The 16,298-nt window shown below is 46.4% G+C and overlaps 2 protein-coding genes across 2 annotated transcripts in view; both read left to right on the top strand.

Annotated features, from left to right (window-relative positions):
• The window catches only part of LOC141105169 (uncharacterized), a 53,528-nt gene that overhangs the window by 26,289 nt on the left and 10,941 nt on the right, over nucleotides 1-16,298 (top strand). Inside the window, exon 10 of the mRNA XM_073595060.1 lies at nucleotides 6,676-7,329. Coding sequence (XP_073451161.1) covers nucleotides 6,676-7,329 — 654 coding nt within the window. The remainder of the gene's footprint in view (nucleotides 1-6,675; nucleotides 7,330-16,298) is intronic.
• On the top strand, nucleotides 1,221-5,990 carry LOC141105148 (uncharacterized). Its single transcript, XM_073595034.1, has 8 exons — nucleotides 1,221-1,480; nucleotides 2,803-2,931; nucleotides 3,132-3,266; nucleotides 3,353-3,476; nucleotides 3,592-3,689; nucleotides 3,799-3,948; nucleotides 4,071-4,175; nucleotides 5,870-5,990. The coding sequence occupies exons 1-7, from the start codon at nucleotides 1,361-1,363 to the stop codon at nucleotides 4,092-4,094; spliced, it is 780 nt and encodes a 259-aa protein (XP_073451135.1). The 5' UTR covers nucleotides 1,221-1,360; the 3' UTR covers nucleotides 4,095-4,175; nucleotides 5,870-5,990.

The following is a 16,298-nucleotide window of genomic DNA, read 5'->3' as shown; positions in this document are numbered from 1 at the left end:
GTGCATGCTCACCCCTCTCCTGAACCATACCGTCCACATGTCATCAACAGGGGGGTACTTTGCCAGGGTGCATCCCTCTTGGCACAACACTTTCTCTCCATGTTCATGTGGACAAGGGCCTTTTTTTACAACCTTGGCTGGTGGTCACGGAGGTCTGTGAGTGGGGGGACTTATTGGAACCTGGAAGTCCTTTTTGACAATAAGGAGGTCCCCACATATAACCCCCTTACATGAATGAGTATGGGATACATAGTACACAATGGTACCACTAGCTGAAAGACAACTCCCTGAGCTTTCAACATCTGCATAAAAGAAGGGGTGGGATAGTGGTGACATCATTGCCCAAAAATGCCCAGTGACCATGCTTGGGCAATGATTTCAGTGCTATTCCCACCTGTTCTGCGGTTCTGCTGCTTCATGCATTGACATACCTCCTTTGACCCAGTCTGTCCCGACAGTATGGTCAACTGCTGACTTGGCACCATCCACAGGCAGATTAACTCTTCAATAAGACACTGAAGTTGAATCCAACCCAATATTACTTCAGACAATTGCAGTACAGAGGATGTTTTTGCAGTCTTTTAAAGGATAAGAAGACAATGGCTTTCCTAAGCCCTGTCTCTATGAAAAACTATCACTGACTGAGGGAACATGCTCTAAACAGAAGGGCAGGGTAGAGAAAGATACCAAATTGCAACAGTAAACAAGTTGTAGTGGTCCAACACTGCCACTAGAGCAGGGGTAGGCAACCTCAGCCCTCCAGCTGTGGTGAAACTACCCATGAGACATTCCAAGACCCTGACAGTCACAGGCATGGCTCCTAGAGGCAGAGGCATGATAGGATTTGTAGTTTCACCACAGCTGGAGTGCTGAGGTTGCCTACCTCTGCACTAGAGTAAGAAAACAATGACTTTCCTAAGCCTGTCTCTATGAAAAACTAACATAGACTGAGTAGACATGGAAGAAAAGGGGGGTGCGTAGCTAGGAATAAACTAACTAGCTCTAAACAGGAGGTGAGTGGGTGCACTGGCCAAATATGACCATGTAGTTTGCCCATTTGATGAACTGTGAAAAGCTCAGGTTTGGGTTGCACTTATGGTCAACCCAAACCCGAAGCTAATCCCCACAGAGGAACAGAAACTATTCTTAAAGAACTCCTAGTGGAGGAACCCTGGCTGAGAAAGGCTGGACTAGGCAGTAATATATTTCTCTCTCCCTTGGTGGGAGTGGAGATAACTAAGAGGACAAGGACCGTGTTCATAATATGAGGCGTTACTCAGGGCTGCAGTTCTTCTGAGCTACACAAGGTGGTGATCTCACTTCTACCGAGACAGGAAATCTCTATGGAAGACAGGAAGTGATGTCAGGTACACAGGAAGTGATGTCAGGTGCAGACAGGAAGTTCTGGGTTAGAGGCAAGTCAGGAAGAGTAGATATGGTGAGTAGAGAGGAGACGTTGCTGGAACTTATGGAAGAGGAGGTAATAAGATATTATTTTCTATTTACACCCAGTAACCCACCCCCTCCCCCCCGTCATGTCCGTCCTCTTCCTCCATAGTCACTGTGATGTCTTTTATCTCCAGCAGATGATGATACACACATATATAGTGTGAGAACATAGATTAACCCCTTCAGGGTTAGAACAATTCCCCCCACTTACGGGGCTGGAACATTGTCCTAATTTTAGACTTAAATTCTAGTAATATGGTCCTGAGAGGATGTGAGGGGGTAATAGGGATAAAGACTCCGGGGGGCCTCTGAGATGATGGTGATTCTGAAGGACTCCAAGGGGTTAGTCAGGCTACAGAGCTCTGAGGGAAGAGGAGGCTGTAGGGCTCAGGGGGCTTCCAAGGTAGGGAGGGGGATTCTTGATCAACGATGGTCCTCCTACCTGCACTTTTCAGACCTCCTTACAGAATTCTTGCTAGGAAATGAAGGCAGCCTTCACCTTCTTCTCATGTTACCTGTCAAGTAATATGTTCCAGGACACCAAGTGGAATGAAGAAGGGAAGTCCTTCACTCTGGGTACGCACTCGTTGTTAGAGGATCTGTTTGCACAGACTCGCTTAGCAGATCGTGTTGTGGGTCTGAAGGAGCCGTTCAATACCTTCCCATGACATAGACTGTGTCAGAGCCTGGTACTGGAATTCAGAACACCAGGAACCCACCGCCACTCTGTACAAGGTCCTGGATACTACAGTATACTTAGCAACTAACAGAACAAACCCCCCCCCCCCCTACTGTCCTCCTCCTACCCACACTGCAATTGCAGGGATGAGTACAAAATCCTTCCCCCTGCCCTCTACTTCTCCAACATCATCCTCCTGCTATCCAATCCAATCCCTTCTCTTACTGCAGCGCGTGACAATGACATCACTCCTATCAGTCAACAGGCTGCTGGAAATTGGAGCCTTGCAGTCGGAGTTCTGCCAGTTGTTTGGATTAGCCCAGAACTTCAGTCAAAAGTCTGCCAGTTCCCTTCCTGGACATCATGATGACCCTACATTGACCTCACAGCACTGCCTCAGAGCAAAACAAGTCAAAAGAAGATCGTATTTATCATTCCTTGTCTGCAGATCTAAAACTAATCAAAACCAGTTCAGATACAAAACAAACCCAACAGAGAAAAGGGAAAAAGGGTCCGAAAATGTAACAAACACTAAACAGTCCAAACTAAATATGTTCAAATGGGGGCAGTAGTTCTTAAACATACATCAACCCTCCTATTACCCACCTCACATCCACATCCTATTACTGTGTGACAAATACCATCCAAATAATTCTTACTTTCATTTTCCAAAGTTATGCATCTATAAGGAGACCTGTATAGATCAAATGATGGCACCAATGAGGATGGAGGAGGACCGGAGTCGCATGACTGAGAAGATCCTAAACCTCACCCTGGAGATCATCTACCTGCTGACTGGAGAGGTGAGGAGGATTCTGGGAGGTCACATGACATCACTCTTATCTCTATTAATAAAACACAGACCTGACCGGAGAGGTGAGGAGGATTCTGGGAGGTCACATGACATCACTCTTATCTCTATTAATAAAACACAGACCTGACCGGAGAGGTGAGGAGGATTCTGGGATTCTAACTTGATATTCCTATTGGTTCTCCAATACAGAGTTTTCCTGTTCTGAAGTCAGGTGATTATATGACCATCACAGTGCCTCCATGTTACTCCCTGAAACCCAAGAGACCCAACATGCAAAAGATTCTAGAAGTCACCAAGAAGATGATGGAGCTGCTGACAGAAGAGGTGAGCGGTGCCGGGAATTCTGGGACATTATCCAGTAACAGACAAGGGATGTGTCTGGATGGTGACTGTATCATTGTGTGTGTCAGGTTCCTATAAGGTGTCAGGATGTCACTGTCTATTTCTCCATGGAGGAGTGGGAGTATTTAGAAGGACACAAGGATCTCTACAAGGACGTCATGATGGACATTCAGCCGCCCCTCACATCACCGGGTAAGAGGAGACTTTATTGTAAAGGAGAGAGCAGTACGGAGGGTCCACCTAGAACCCCATCATCTGATAAACACATAGAAACAATGTATTCAGTCAGTGTGTGTGTTTCCTACAGATGGATCCAGTAATGGGAACCCACCAGAGAGATGTCCCCGTCCTCTATATTCTCGGGATTCCACACAGGAATGTCATACCACCCTTCACCATCATCAGGTAGGTGGGACTGAGCAACTAGAACAGAATTCAAAGCTATGATAGGATATTCTTCTATGTCATTTCTTGTTCCTTTTTACACATATATTCTATCATCTTTGGGGTTTAGGATGAGGAACTGAAAGACATCAAAACTGAGATTAAAGAGGAAGAAGAAGAGATGTCAATGTGTGGAGCTCAGCAGTCTATGGGAGGGGGAGGTCTTCTGTATTCCCGGGATTTCACAGAGAAAGATAACACCATCCCTCACCATTACAAGGTTGGTTGAATGGCACATCTGGGACATGGACTTGTGAGACGATGTGTGTATCTTTTCTATATGTGGTATCACAATATTAAATCTTATGTTTTAAGTTTCTATCCTTCTCTTTGAGGTTAAAGCAGAAGAAGAAGAGACGTATGTGAGGGATGATCAGCAGTCTATGGAGGAGGATGGAATAATGGAGACATTTATAGAGGAGGACACTCCTACAGAGATCAGCACAGGTGGGTCATTGATAGTAAACCCATTCCTCCACCCATACTGCTCACTGATTGGTCCAGAGCAGGGCAGCCATCAGAAATTTTGGGGCCCCTAACACAGCTTTAGGCCTTGGTCCCCCGGGGGCCTGGACTATAAACATTCCCCCGGGCCGTTCCACCGAATCCACCCACATAGTGGAGACCGGAGAAATGGATGATGCTGGGCGTGGATGTGGATACATTGTGGAGACTGGAGGGATGGATGATGCTGGATGTGAATGTGGATTCTGGAGGGATGGATGAATGCTGCTGGGCGTGGGGACTGGAGGGATGGATGGATAATGCTGGATGTGGATACATTGTAGGGACTGGATGGATGGATGATGCTGGATGTGGATACGTTGTGGGGACTGGAGGGATGGAGTAGATGCTGGGTGGGGATGAAGATGATTGAGTTACATTGTGGAAATGGATGAGGACGACTCTGGGTGGGGATGAGAGTTACAGTGAAGAGGCTCTCCACTATGTAACTCTCATCCCCACCCAGAGTCATCCTCATGCATTTTCACAATGTAACTCAATCATGTCAGCTTGTCAGCCTCAGGTTTCCCATCCAAGGATAAGGAGATTAAAATAAAATCCAAATATACAGCACAGCAGCACACCAACTTTTTGTGACTTATCCTCCCACACCGCTCTCTCCTATCTGTAGCACCTAATAGGGCTGGGTCATTCACCGCTGATGAACTGCCCACACCACCTGCCTAAGTCCCGGCCAATCAGAACTAACCTAGCAGCAGCGGCCACCTCTGCCTCAGCAGGGAAAGAAGCAGAGCGAGTGCTGGCCTTGATCACCTGCTGTGGGGGCGCTAGTGAAAGAAAGGCGGCGGCTCATCAGACTTGTGTGTGTGCTCCTTTCTCCCGGGCAGGCCTCGGGACACTCGGGCCCCTTACAGGAGTAGTCCCTGTACCCCCCTGATTGCGGCCCTGGTCCAGAGTAGGGCATGGACTGGGTGATATCAGCCTTTAATACTCTGGTCACTTTCCTGAGCTGTATTCCTGTATTTCTCTCGGATAATCTTCCTTCTCTGTGTTGCAGACACAATTTATGTATCTAGACTGGATTTATGTTGATTCTATTCTGGGGTTCAGCTTGCAGCAAAATGTTGAGTTTCACCATAGGCGCTGCTTGACTTAGGCACTTGGTCCATGTGCCTCAAGTCTTCTGCCCTGTGACCGCATCTAGTAAGATGTCTTACAGAGCTATTCTCCCGGGTTACTTGCTCTCTTGTTTGCTGGCTGTATCATATGTTTGTGTAGTCTCAGACCCAAGTCACTGAGTGCAGTCTCAGGAGACGGGAGGCAGCAGTTTGAGACCTCTGCAACTTGTCTCAAGTAAACATTTTAGCTGCCACTGATGGCTGTGTACCAATACTGACCATTGCCCTAAATAATTTATATTGCACGTTACGTAGGCCTAAGCCCTGCACTATATAGTCTATTTCATAAAAGACAGTTCTCGTTGTTTCCTCACTCTCTGACTAAGGTCCATGAATAAAGAAATGAACTGGTAGGAGATCAGAGGACTCATTTACTAGTTACCTTGAGGGGGGAATTGTAAGATCTTCAGAGACAAAGCCGCCTGATGTGGGCGGAGTCCTGGTTTAGGGGAACCAATCTGCTCATGTCTAGTAATAATCTTTGTATTTCTATTTTAGTAGATGGACGGGAGATGAGGAAAACCTCAGAGGATTGTCTCACTTTGTCTCCAGACTGTAAAGTAGAAGATGAGGACATCACACAGTATAGTCCAGGAGAAAACCCGACTACCTCAAATGTCCATCCGGCACCACACAGTGTAGATGGTCCATCGTATTCCTCTTATCCTGAGGAACCTCAGACTGTGCGGGACAGTGCCGGACCATCGTATTCCTCTTATCCTGAGGAACCTCAGACTGTGCGGGACGGTGCCGGACCATCGTATTCCTCTTATCCTGAGGAAACTCAGACTGTGCGGGACAGTGCCGGACCATCGTATTCCTCTTATCCTGAGGAACCTCAGACTGTGAGGGACGGTGCCGGACCATCGTATTCCTCTTATCCTGAGGAACCTCAGACTGTGAGGGACGGTGCCGGACCATCGTATTCCTCTTATCCTGAGGAACCTCAGACTGTGAGGGACGGTGCCGGACCATCGTATTCCTCTTATCCTGAGGAACCTCAGACTGTGCGGGATGCTGCCGGACCATTGTATTCCTCTTATCCTGAGGAACCTCAGACTGTGAGGGACGGTGCCGGACCATCGTATTCCTCTTATCCTGAGGAACCTCAGACTGTGAGGGATGGTGCCGGACCATCGTACTCCTCTTATCCTGAGGAACCTCAGACTGTGCGGGACGGTGCCGTCCTGCCAACAGATAAAAGGTTTTCCTGTACTGAGTGCGGGAAGTGTTTCCGTTTTAAATTCAAACTTAATGAGCATAAAATAACACACACAGGTGAGAAGCCGTATTCCTGTACTGAGTGCGGGAAATGTTTTGTGCAAAAATCAAATCTGGTTGGACATCAAACGTCTCACAGGGGGGAAAAGCCGTATTCTTGTCCTGAGTGTGGGAAATGCTTTGTACGAAAATCATATCTTGTCATACATCTGAGGTCTCACACGGGGCAGAAGCCATTTGCCTGTCCTGAGTGTGGAAAATGTTTTCCAAGGAAATCAGACCTTGTCATACATCAAAGATCACACACTGGAGAGAAGCCGTATTCCTGTCCTGTGTGCGGGAAATGTTTTCCTCAGAAATCAGACCTTGTTATACATCAAAGATCTCACACAGGAGAGAAGCCGTATTCCTGTCCTGAATGTGGGAAATGTTTTTCACGGAAATCAGAACTTGTCAAACATGAAAGATCTCACACGGGTGAGAAGCCGTATTCCTGTCCTGAGTGCGGGAAATGTTTCTCACAGAAGTCAAGTCTTTGCAAACATCAGAGATTGCACACGGGGGAGAAGTCGTATTCCTGTCCTGAGTGCGGGAAATGTTTTTCACAGAAGGGCAATCTTGACAGACATCAGAGATTGCACATGGGGGAGAAGCCGTATTCCTGTCCTAAGTGCGGGAAATGTTTTTCACAGAAGGGTAATCTTGACAGACATCAGAGATCGCACACGGGGAAAAAAGCCATATTCCTGTCCTGAGTGAGGGAATTGTTCCTCACTGAAGTCCTGTCTTCCTGTACATTGGGGATCCCACACAACCCTCGAGGTGTATTAGTGCCACAAATGTCACCTTCATATCCGGGTTTATTTTCTGCTTTTCCCCCCATTTTCCATGCTGTGATCTTTTCTACAATACTTTGTTATAATAATGTAACACTTTGTGTATTGTATTGTACACAAATTAATAATGACTCCGCCTCCACATTCCAGACAAGTCATTTTCCTGACCAATCGGATTCCTACCTTTACTATTTCCTGATTGTATGTCTGCAATTTTGTTTAAAGTAATAATATAATGAAAATATGTACTGAATGAAAACGTAAATATATTGTGTGTGTCGGTGCAATGATGACAATCTTCAATATCTAAACATTATTCATGGGTGACGCTTTAACCACCTCCCACCCGGCCACTGCACATATACGGCTGGGCGCTTCCTCCCTCTGAGTGGACGTTCTCGAACGTCCCTCAGAAGGAGCGGGATCGCGCAGGCATGTGCTTGCGCACCCGCGCGATCCCAATGCGCGCACGTCCCCAGCACACGCCTCATCTCGAATAGTCGGGAGGGCACTCTGATTTGCCCTCCTGATCGCATTATGGCTGTGTGTAATCACAGCCATCGTAATGTAAACAGCCTGGGGGAGTGACGTCAGAAGCAGGTTTGCGCGGCCGTGTGCCCGATCCCCATGTGCCTGTGCCCCCCATAGACAGGGCAGCACTGCACGGCAGGAGGGCTCTGTGATTGGCCCTCCTGATAACATGACGGCTGTGTCCAATCACAGCTGTCATGTATTGTAAATAGAGAGGTGTTGTAACGGCTCTCATCTCTTCATCTCCTCACACAGAGCCTGTCAGTGAGGAGAGGAAGAGAGATCTGTGCTGCACAGTGAGTTTTTAGCTGTTTGTCTGCTTTTTACCCACTGATCACCCAGCTAGTGTCCCCAAACACAGTGATAACACCTGTCCCAGTGAACATCTGTCTGTGATCATCTGGCACAAATGCCCGTCATCATCTGGCACAAATGCCCGTCATCATCTGGCACAACTGCCCGTCATCTGGCACAACTGCCCATGATCATTTGGCACAAATGCCCGTCATCATCTGGCACAACTGTCTGTGATCATGTGGCACAACTGTCCATCATCATCTGGTACATTTGTCCGTGATCATCTTGCACATCTGTGTTATCATCTGGCTAATCTGTCCGTTATCATGTGCCCGTAATAATCTGCCACATCTGCCCGTAATACTCTGGAAGTAGAAAAGTGTATAGGGCGCACAGGACTAACGTAGTCCAGATAATGTCTCTATTAGAGATCGGCAGTCCAAAATAAAAAGGAGAGTGTTGGTAAGGATGATGAGGATGGTGGGATGGTGATCTTCAGCAAAAAGGGCTGCAGCTTTAAAAGACTGAAGCAGGATCTATAATGACAATGTTTGTTTTTTGTGCCCGTAATACTCTGCCACATCTGGCGCACAACTGTCCATAATAATCTGCCACAACTGTCCGCGATCATCATATACATATGCGATCATCTGGCGCACATCTGCCCATGATCATCTGCCACATCTCAGTGATGACATCTGCCAAATCTGTCTGTGAACATCTGCCACATCCCAGTCATAAACATCTGTAACACATCTGTCTGTGATCATATCTGTCCACATGGCTAAAAGATTATACAGTAGCGAGGAGGCTCTCTAGATACTCCAGAGTATGTCGGACGAGAGTAGTGGGGAACTCTCTCCATCAGACTGGGATAGTGACTATGAGCCAGTAGAAAGCAGTGGCTCTGAAATGGAAACTGAGGAGGACAGAATCCTAACAAAGAAGCTCAGGAGAAATGATCAGGTGCAGGCATCCACCAGCAGCAGTGCAATAAAACCTGAAGCATCCACCAGCAGTGCAGCACTCCAGGATAATAGGCATCCACCAACAGCGCAGTACTCCAGGACAATAGATAGGCATCCACCAGCAGCGCAGCACTCCAGGATAATAGGCAGGCATCCACCAACAGCGCAGTACTCCAGGATAATAGATAGGCATCCACCAGCAGCGCAGCACTCCAGGATAATAGATAGGCATCCACCAGCAGCGCAGCACTCCAGGATAATAGATAGGCATCCACCAGCAGCGCAGCACTCCAGGATAATAGATAGGCATCCACCAGCAGCGCAGCACTCCAGGATAATAGATAGGCATCCACCAGCAGCGCAGCACTCCAGGATAATAGAGAGGCATCCACCAGCAGCGCAGCACTCCAGGATAATCGATAGGCATCCACCAGCAGCGCAGCACTCCAGGATAATAGATAGGGATCCACCAGCAGCGCAGCACTCCAGGATAATAAATAGGCATCCACCAGCAGCGCAGCACTCCAGGATAATAGATAGGCATCCACCAGCAGCGCAGCACTCCAGGATAATAGATAGGCATCCACCAGCAGCGCAGCACTCCAGGATAATAGATAGGCATCCACCAGCAGCGCAGCACTCCAGGATAATAGATAGGGATCCACCAGCAGCGCAGCACTCCAGGATAATAGATAGGGATCCACCAGCAGCGCAGCACTCCAGGATAATAAATAGGCATCCACCAGCAGCGCAGCACTCCAGGATAATAAATAGGCATCCACCAGCAGCGCAGCACTCCAGGATAGGCAGGCATCCACCAGCAGTTCTGCAAGTCCTTGTGCAGTGGCAAGCAAAAGCAGGGCAACATTCCTAGAGGATAGGCCAGATGCTAGCAACGGGGCGTCCCATCCACAACGAGGCAGGGACCATACTATAAATCAAAAAAAATAGCTGCACTGCAATTAGTGAGAAATAAACGATAAAAATAAAAATACATTGATGTGATCAATTGTAAGAGTGAAAATGAACATCCACATGTGATGAATTCATAGTGAAAAATCAATATTCATTCTCATAGTTCAAATAAATCTGTTGAATAGAACAAATGAACAAAACAATAGTCCAATCGCAAAGTGCATAAAGTAAATAGTTCATGAGAGTAAATTATCCTTTTGCACAGAGATGAATGACAGTCATCCAAAACGTGAATGGCATGCAACTTTATCTTCAAGGAAATTGTGATGACAGAAAGTATCCTCCACCTATAAATACACTGCCCCTTACCGACTCCTTTGATCTCTATTTAGGAGATCATACGGGCGGATGGCTGTCAACCCCAGCCTCAGGTTTTAAGCTGCCAACGGATCCCAATTAAGGTCTCCCCGACAGGAATCTTCTAAGTAGTAGATGGATACTCGGTCCCCATGGAATTACAGATAAAGAAATCTCCCATAGCGTAACAAGTTTAAGAATATTTATTATAAAAACAGAAATGCACTTACAATGTTAAAATAGAAATTCGTTTGGAATCAATAGCCGGCCGGCTCCAGTCTGCTGCCCGTCGCTTCCGGGATCAGCGAGGTTAGTGTTGACGTCAGCACGCCGCTCCTCCCTACGCCGTTTCGTCACACCTGACGTCTTCCAGGGGCACGGGCGGCGTGCTGACTCACCAACTATAAATATCCTGTCAACTCCCCGGAACGCCCCCATCTGAGCTCAAGTTGTCCCGCGGCTGTTGTCGCCATTTTACAAGAGGGCAAACGCCCTTCGCTCTACCAGCTCTGAGTACCGGGTGTCCCGCGGCTGAAAGCACCATATTACAAGAGGGAAAAACACCCTTCCCCGACATAGCTGAGTAGGTTGCAGTAATATGTCAATAAAAACATCTATAATATCCGTTCGACCTCATGGACAGCAACCATGAGACCCTATTAAAAATGAAAAACAAAAACAAGCTTCCTCATCAATCAATATATAGATGATAAAGGTTATTAATCTAAAATATTACGTGAAGCTTAAATTAACAATGCCAATTAGGGTGATCATAGTAATCTTAAAGGACTGAGAACTTCAAGGATTTGAGTGCAAACAAAATACATGCCCTGAAGGAAGGGGCACTATTTATATAATAAAAGACTTTGACTAATTACTATGTACAAAATGTGAATATCCTAGGCACATGTCTCAGATCCCAGGTTTACCGAGGGATATGTAATATTAAACATAAGGAGGAGAACAAAAAAAAGTCTAATGATTCATCCTCCCCTAAAAATCGCATCGTGGTAAGGGATCCAAAATAATAAATCGGGATATACACCTAGATTATACATATATTTAGGGATGAGCTTCGAGTTCAAATCGAACACATGTTCGACTCGAACATTGGCTGTTCGCAAGTTCGCCGAACAGCGAACAATTTGGGGTGTTCGCGGCAAATTCGAATGCCGCAGAACACCCTTTAAAAGTCTATGGGAGAAATCAAAAGTGCTAATTTTAAAGGCTAATATGCAAGTTATTGTCATAAAAAGTGTTTGGGGACCTGGGTCCTGCCCCAGGGGACATGGATCAATGCAAAAAAAAGTTTTAAAAACGGCCGTTTTTTCAGGAGCAGTGATTTTAATAATGCTTAAAGTCAAACAATAAAAGTGTAATATCCCTTTAAATTTCGTACCTGAGGGGTGTCTATAGTATGCCTGTAAAGGGGCGCATGTTTCCTGTGTTTAGAACAGTCTGACAGCAAAATGACATTTTGAAGGAAAAAACCCATTTAAAACTACCCGCGGCTATTGCATTGCCGACAATACACATAGAAGTTCATTGATAAAAACGGCATGGGAATTCCCCAAAGGGGAACCCCGAACCAAAATTTAAAAAAAAAATGACGTGGGAGTCCCCCTAAATTAAATACCAGGCCCTTCAGGTCTGGTATGGATATTAAGGGGAACCCCAGCCAAAATTTTAAAAAAAAATGACGTGGGGTTCCCCCTAAATTCCATACCAGACCTGAAGGGTCTGGTATGGATTTTAAGGGGAACCCCACGCAAAAAAAAAAAAAAACGGCGTGGGGTCCCCCCAAAAATCCATACCAGACCCTTATCCGAGCACGCAACCTGGCAGGCCGCAGGAAAAGAGGGGGGGGCGAGAGTGCGGCCCCCCCTCCTGAACTGTACCAGGCCACATGCCCTCAACATTGGGAGGGTGCTTTGGGGTAGCCCCCCAAAACACCTTGTCCCCATGTTGATGAGGACAAGGGCCTCATCCCCACAACCCTGGCCGGTGGTTGTGGGGGTCTGCGGGCGGGGGACTTATCGGAATCTGGAAGCCCCCTTTAACAAGGGGACCCCCAGATCCCGGCCCCCCCCGTGTGAAATGGTAAGGGGGTACTTACCCCTACCATTTCACTAAAAAACTGTCAAAAATGTTAAAAATTACAAGAGACAGTTTTTGACAATTCCTTTATTTAAATGCTTCTTCTTTCTTCTATCTTCCTTAATCTTCTGGTTCTTCCTCCGGCGTTCTCGTCCAGCATCTCCTCCGCGGCGTCTTCTATCTTCTTCTCCTCGGGCCGCTCCGCACCCATGGCATGGGGGGAGGCTCCCGCTCTTCTCTTCTTCTTTTCTTCTCTTCTTCATTTTCTTCTCCAGGCCGCTCTGCACCCATGCTGGCATGGAGGGAGGCTTCCGCTGTGTGACGGCGCTCCTCGTCTGACAGTTCTTAAATAACGGGTGGCGGGGCCACCCGGTGACCCCGCCCCCCTCTGACGCATGGGACATGACGGGACTTACCTGTGGCATTCCCCGTGATGTCACAGGGAAGTCCCGTCAAGTCACCGTGCGTCAGAGGGGGGCGGGGTCACCGGGTTCTGGTGCGAACCGAACAGGGGGGTGTTCGGCTCATCCCTACATATATTATATGTTATTCAGAAGTTCCCCAAAGGAGGTCTACCTGATGAATACTAAACAATCGGTATATCAATCAAATCTGATGGGAGGGAATGAAATTGATTAAATTGGAAAAAAAAAAAAAAAAAAAAAGCATATATATTATCCCCAAAGAGATTGGAGCAAAAATGAAAGCAAAAATTGAAATTGAGGTGGGGCCACCCTGGTGATTTGATATAAATAATCCTCTTAAGGGAGAATAAGAAGTGTAACCTCAAATCCCCCTTCTGATAGGTTGTTTCCCCATGAGAGGCATAACGTAATGGGCCTCATATTCTTGTAACCCTCTAAACAAATATTTGGTCAACCATGAGCTCAGAGTGGGGCCAAAATATGGTTTTCTAACTGTTATCAATGAAGGCATTTACATCAGTATCAATATTAAGACCGTAAGGAGTGTAGCACCGGACCCGATGGATCCATGCCATTTCAAGTCTAGACAGCTCTCTAACCAGTGAACCGCCCCTCCAGTGAGCACTGTACCTATCAATGCCCAAAAAGAGGGTAATTGCAGGATTGCGATTATGATGTAAAGCATAATGCTTAGACACAGAGTGGAATTGAAAACCATTTTTTATGTTGGTGATGTGTTCTCCAAGACGGACTTGCATAGGTCTTTTAGTCCTGCCTGTATATTGCAGACCACATGGGCATTGCAATAAATGCACAACGCCCTTTGTGCTGCATGTGACAAAGGGCTCTATTTTGTGTTCCCTTGATGTACTATGTGAAATGAAGGATTCAGTTTTTCTTTGTTTACATTTGTGAGCAAATCTGACACCTGCGACACTGGTGGTAGCCAGAGAGATTCTGGAAAAACGATACCTTTTTGGTCGGTGGGTCAACCACATTGGGGGCAGTCTTATCCCGTAGAGATGGGACTCCCCTAAATACAATCTGTGGTTTCTTAGGTAAAATAGTTTTAATAACTCTATCATTTTCTAGTAAATGCCAATGCTTGCGAAAAATGTTCTTGATTTGGCGATGTTGTGTGGAAAAGTTGGTAATAAATGGTAGAGAAGGTCCCTTATTGTCTTCCCTGGGGATCTCATTCAGCAGGGAAGTCCTGTCAATAGTTTCCACCTGTTCCATTACTCTCATCAGAGGGACCATACTAGCCTCCAAGACTTTCTACTGTATCCAACATGGCTGCCCAATACTTTAGTAGAACCTGTAATTCCACCTTTTACAGCCCAGTCAGGCCCTCAAATACAATGGGAAAATGTAACCCCAATTTATTATTTCCATTTATTTTTTACTAATGATCTCCTCAATTACATTGTGGAGCAGTGTAATCTGTACACCAGACAACATATAGCAAACAATCCAGATTCCTCCTATGCCCACCCTTTTGTTTGGAAACCCCTCACTGTAGAAGAATTAAAATTTTTTCTTGGCCTAACCCTCAACATGGGCCTGATGAATCCCTAGTACACTTCACCGGAAGACTTGGCATCAAGCAATACCTAGGATGCCCTACCTATATGGGAACAAGTGGCAAAATTGTCTGCCAGCTGATCGAACCATTGCTTGGGAAGGGTTACCACCTATATGTAGACAATTTCTACACAAGTCTCCCACTTTTCCAGCCATCTGTATATAAAGAAGACTGTGGCCTGTGGGACAGTACGGACCAACCGCAAGGGCTTCCCACAGAGATTGGTCACCGAGAAATTAAAATGGGGAAGTAGCCAGTATGCAGAATGAAGAGGTACTAGCCCTAAAGTGGAGAGATAAAAAATGAGACATCTACATCCTTTCCACAATGACACCTTGGTGGAATTGCAGAGAAGAAGAGGCCCCATCCAGAAGCCAAAATGTGTACATGAATATAACCTTTTTTATGAGGGGGGGGGGGGGGGGTCTGTCATCAGCTGCATAAAAAGGGGTGGGATGGTGGTGACATCATTGCCTGATATGGCCAGTGGCCATGTTTGGGCAATTATTTCAGTGATATCACCACTTGTTCTGTGGTTATGCTGCTTCATGCATTGACATAACTCCTTAGACCCAGTCTGTCCTGACAGTATGGTCACCTGCTGACTTGGCACCATCCACAGGCAGCTTAACTTTTTAATAAGACACTGAAGTTGAATCCAACCCAACAATACTTCAGACAGTTACAGCACAGATGATTTTTTTTCCAGTCTTTTGAAGGGTAAGAAGACAATGACTTTCCTAAGCCCTGTCTCTATGATAAACTATCACTGACTGAGGGAACGTGAAAGGAGAAAATGGGCTATCTAGTGCTAAACAAACTAGCTCTAAACAGGAGGACAGGTGGAGAAAGGTACCCAATCACATTAGTAAACAAGTTGTACTAACCTAACACTGCCTCCTGGAGTAGGAAGACAATGACTTTCCTAAGCCTGTTTCTGTGAAAAAACTAACATTGACCGAGTACACAAGGAAGAAGAGGGGAGGGTCTAGCTAGGAGACTAACTAGCTCTAAACAGGAGGTGAGTGGGTGCACAGGCCATAGATAACCATTTAGTTTACCAATTTGATGAACTGTGACAGTTTGGGTTTGGGTCAAACCTATGGTCAACCCAAACCCAAGCTCATCTCCACTGAGAAACAGAAACTGTTCATTTCTCAAAGAACTATTGGAGACCTTTGGAGGAACCCTGGCGTAGAAAGGCTGGACTAGGCAGTAATATATTTTTATTTCCCTTGGTGGGAGTGGAGATGAGAGCACACTATGAGATGTTTCTCTGGGCTGCAGTTCTTCTGAGCTCCACAAGGTGGGGACCTCACTTCTACTATGATAGGAAATCTCTATGGAAGACAGGAAGTGATGTCAGGTACTGACAGGAAGTGATGTCAGGTACTGACAAGAAGTGATGTCAGGAGCAGACAGAAAGTTCCAGGTCAGAGGTGAGGCGGGAGGAAGTAGAGAGGAGACATTGCTGGAACTTTGCAGCAGAGGTAATAAGATCCTATTTTCTGTTTACACCCAATAACCCCCCCTGTCATGTCCGCCCTCTTCCTCCGTAGTCACTGTGATGTCTTTTATCTCATGTAGATGATGATACACACACATATATATGGTGTGGAAACCTAGATTAACCCCTTCAGGGTCAGAACATTCCCCCAATTATGGGGCCGCCGGAGCATTGTCTTCATTTTGGAG

The sequence above is a fragment of the Aquarana catesbeiana genome, linkage group LG08 (assembly GCF_042186555.1).
Source record: "Aquarana catesbeiana isolate 2022-GZ linkage group LG08, ASM4218655v1, whole genome shotgun sequence".
In the NCBI taxonomy this organism is placed as follows: Eukaryota; Metazoa; Chordata; class Amphibia; order Anura; family Ranidae; genus Aquarana; species Aquarana catesbeiana.
The sequence above is the reverse complement of the archived record's forward strand: the minus strand, read 5'-3'. Positions and strand labels throughout refer to the sequence as shown.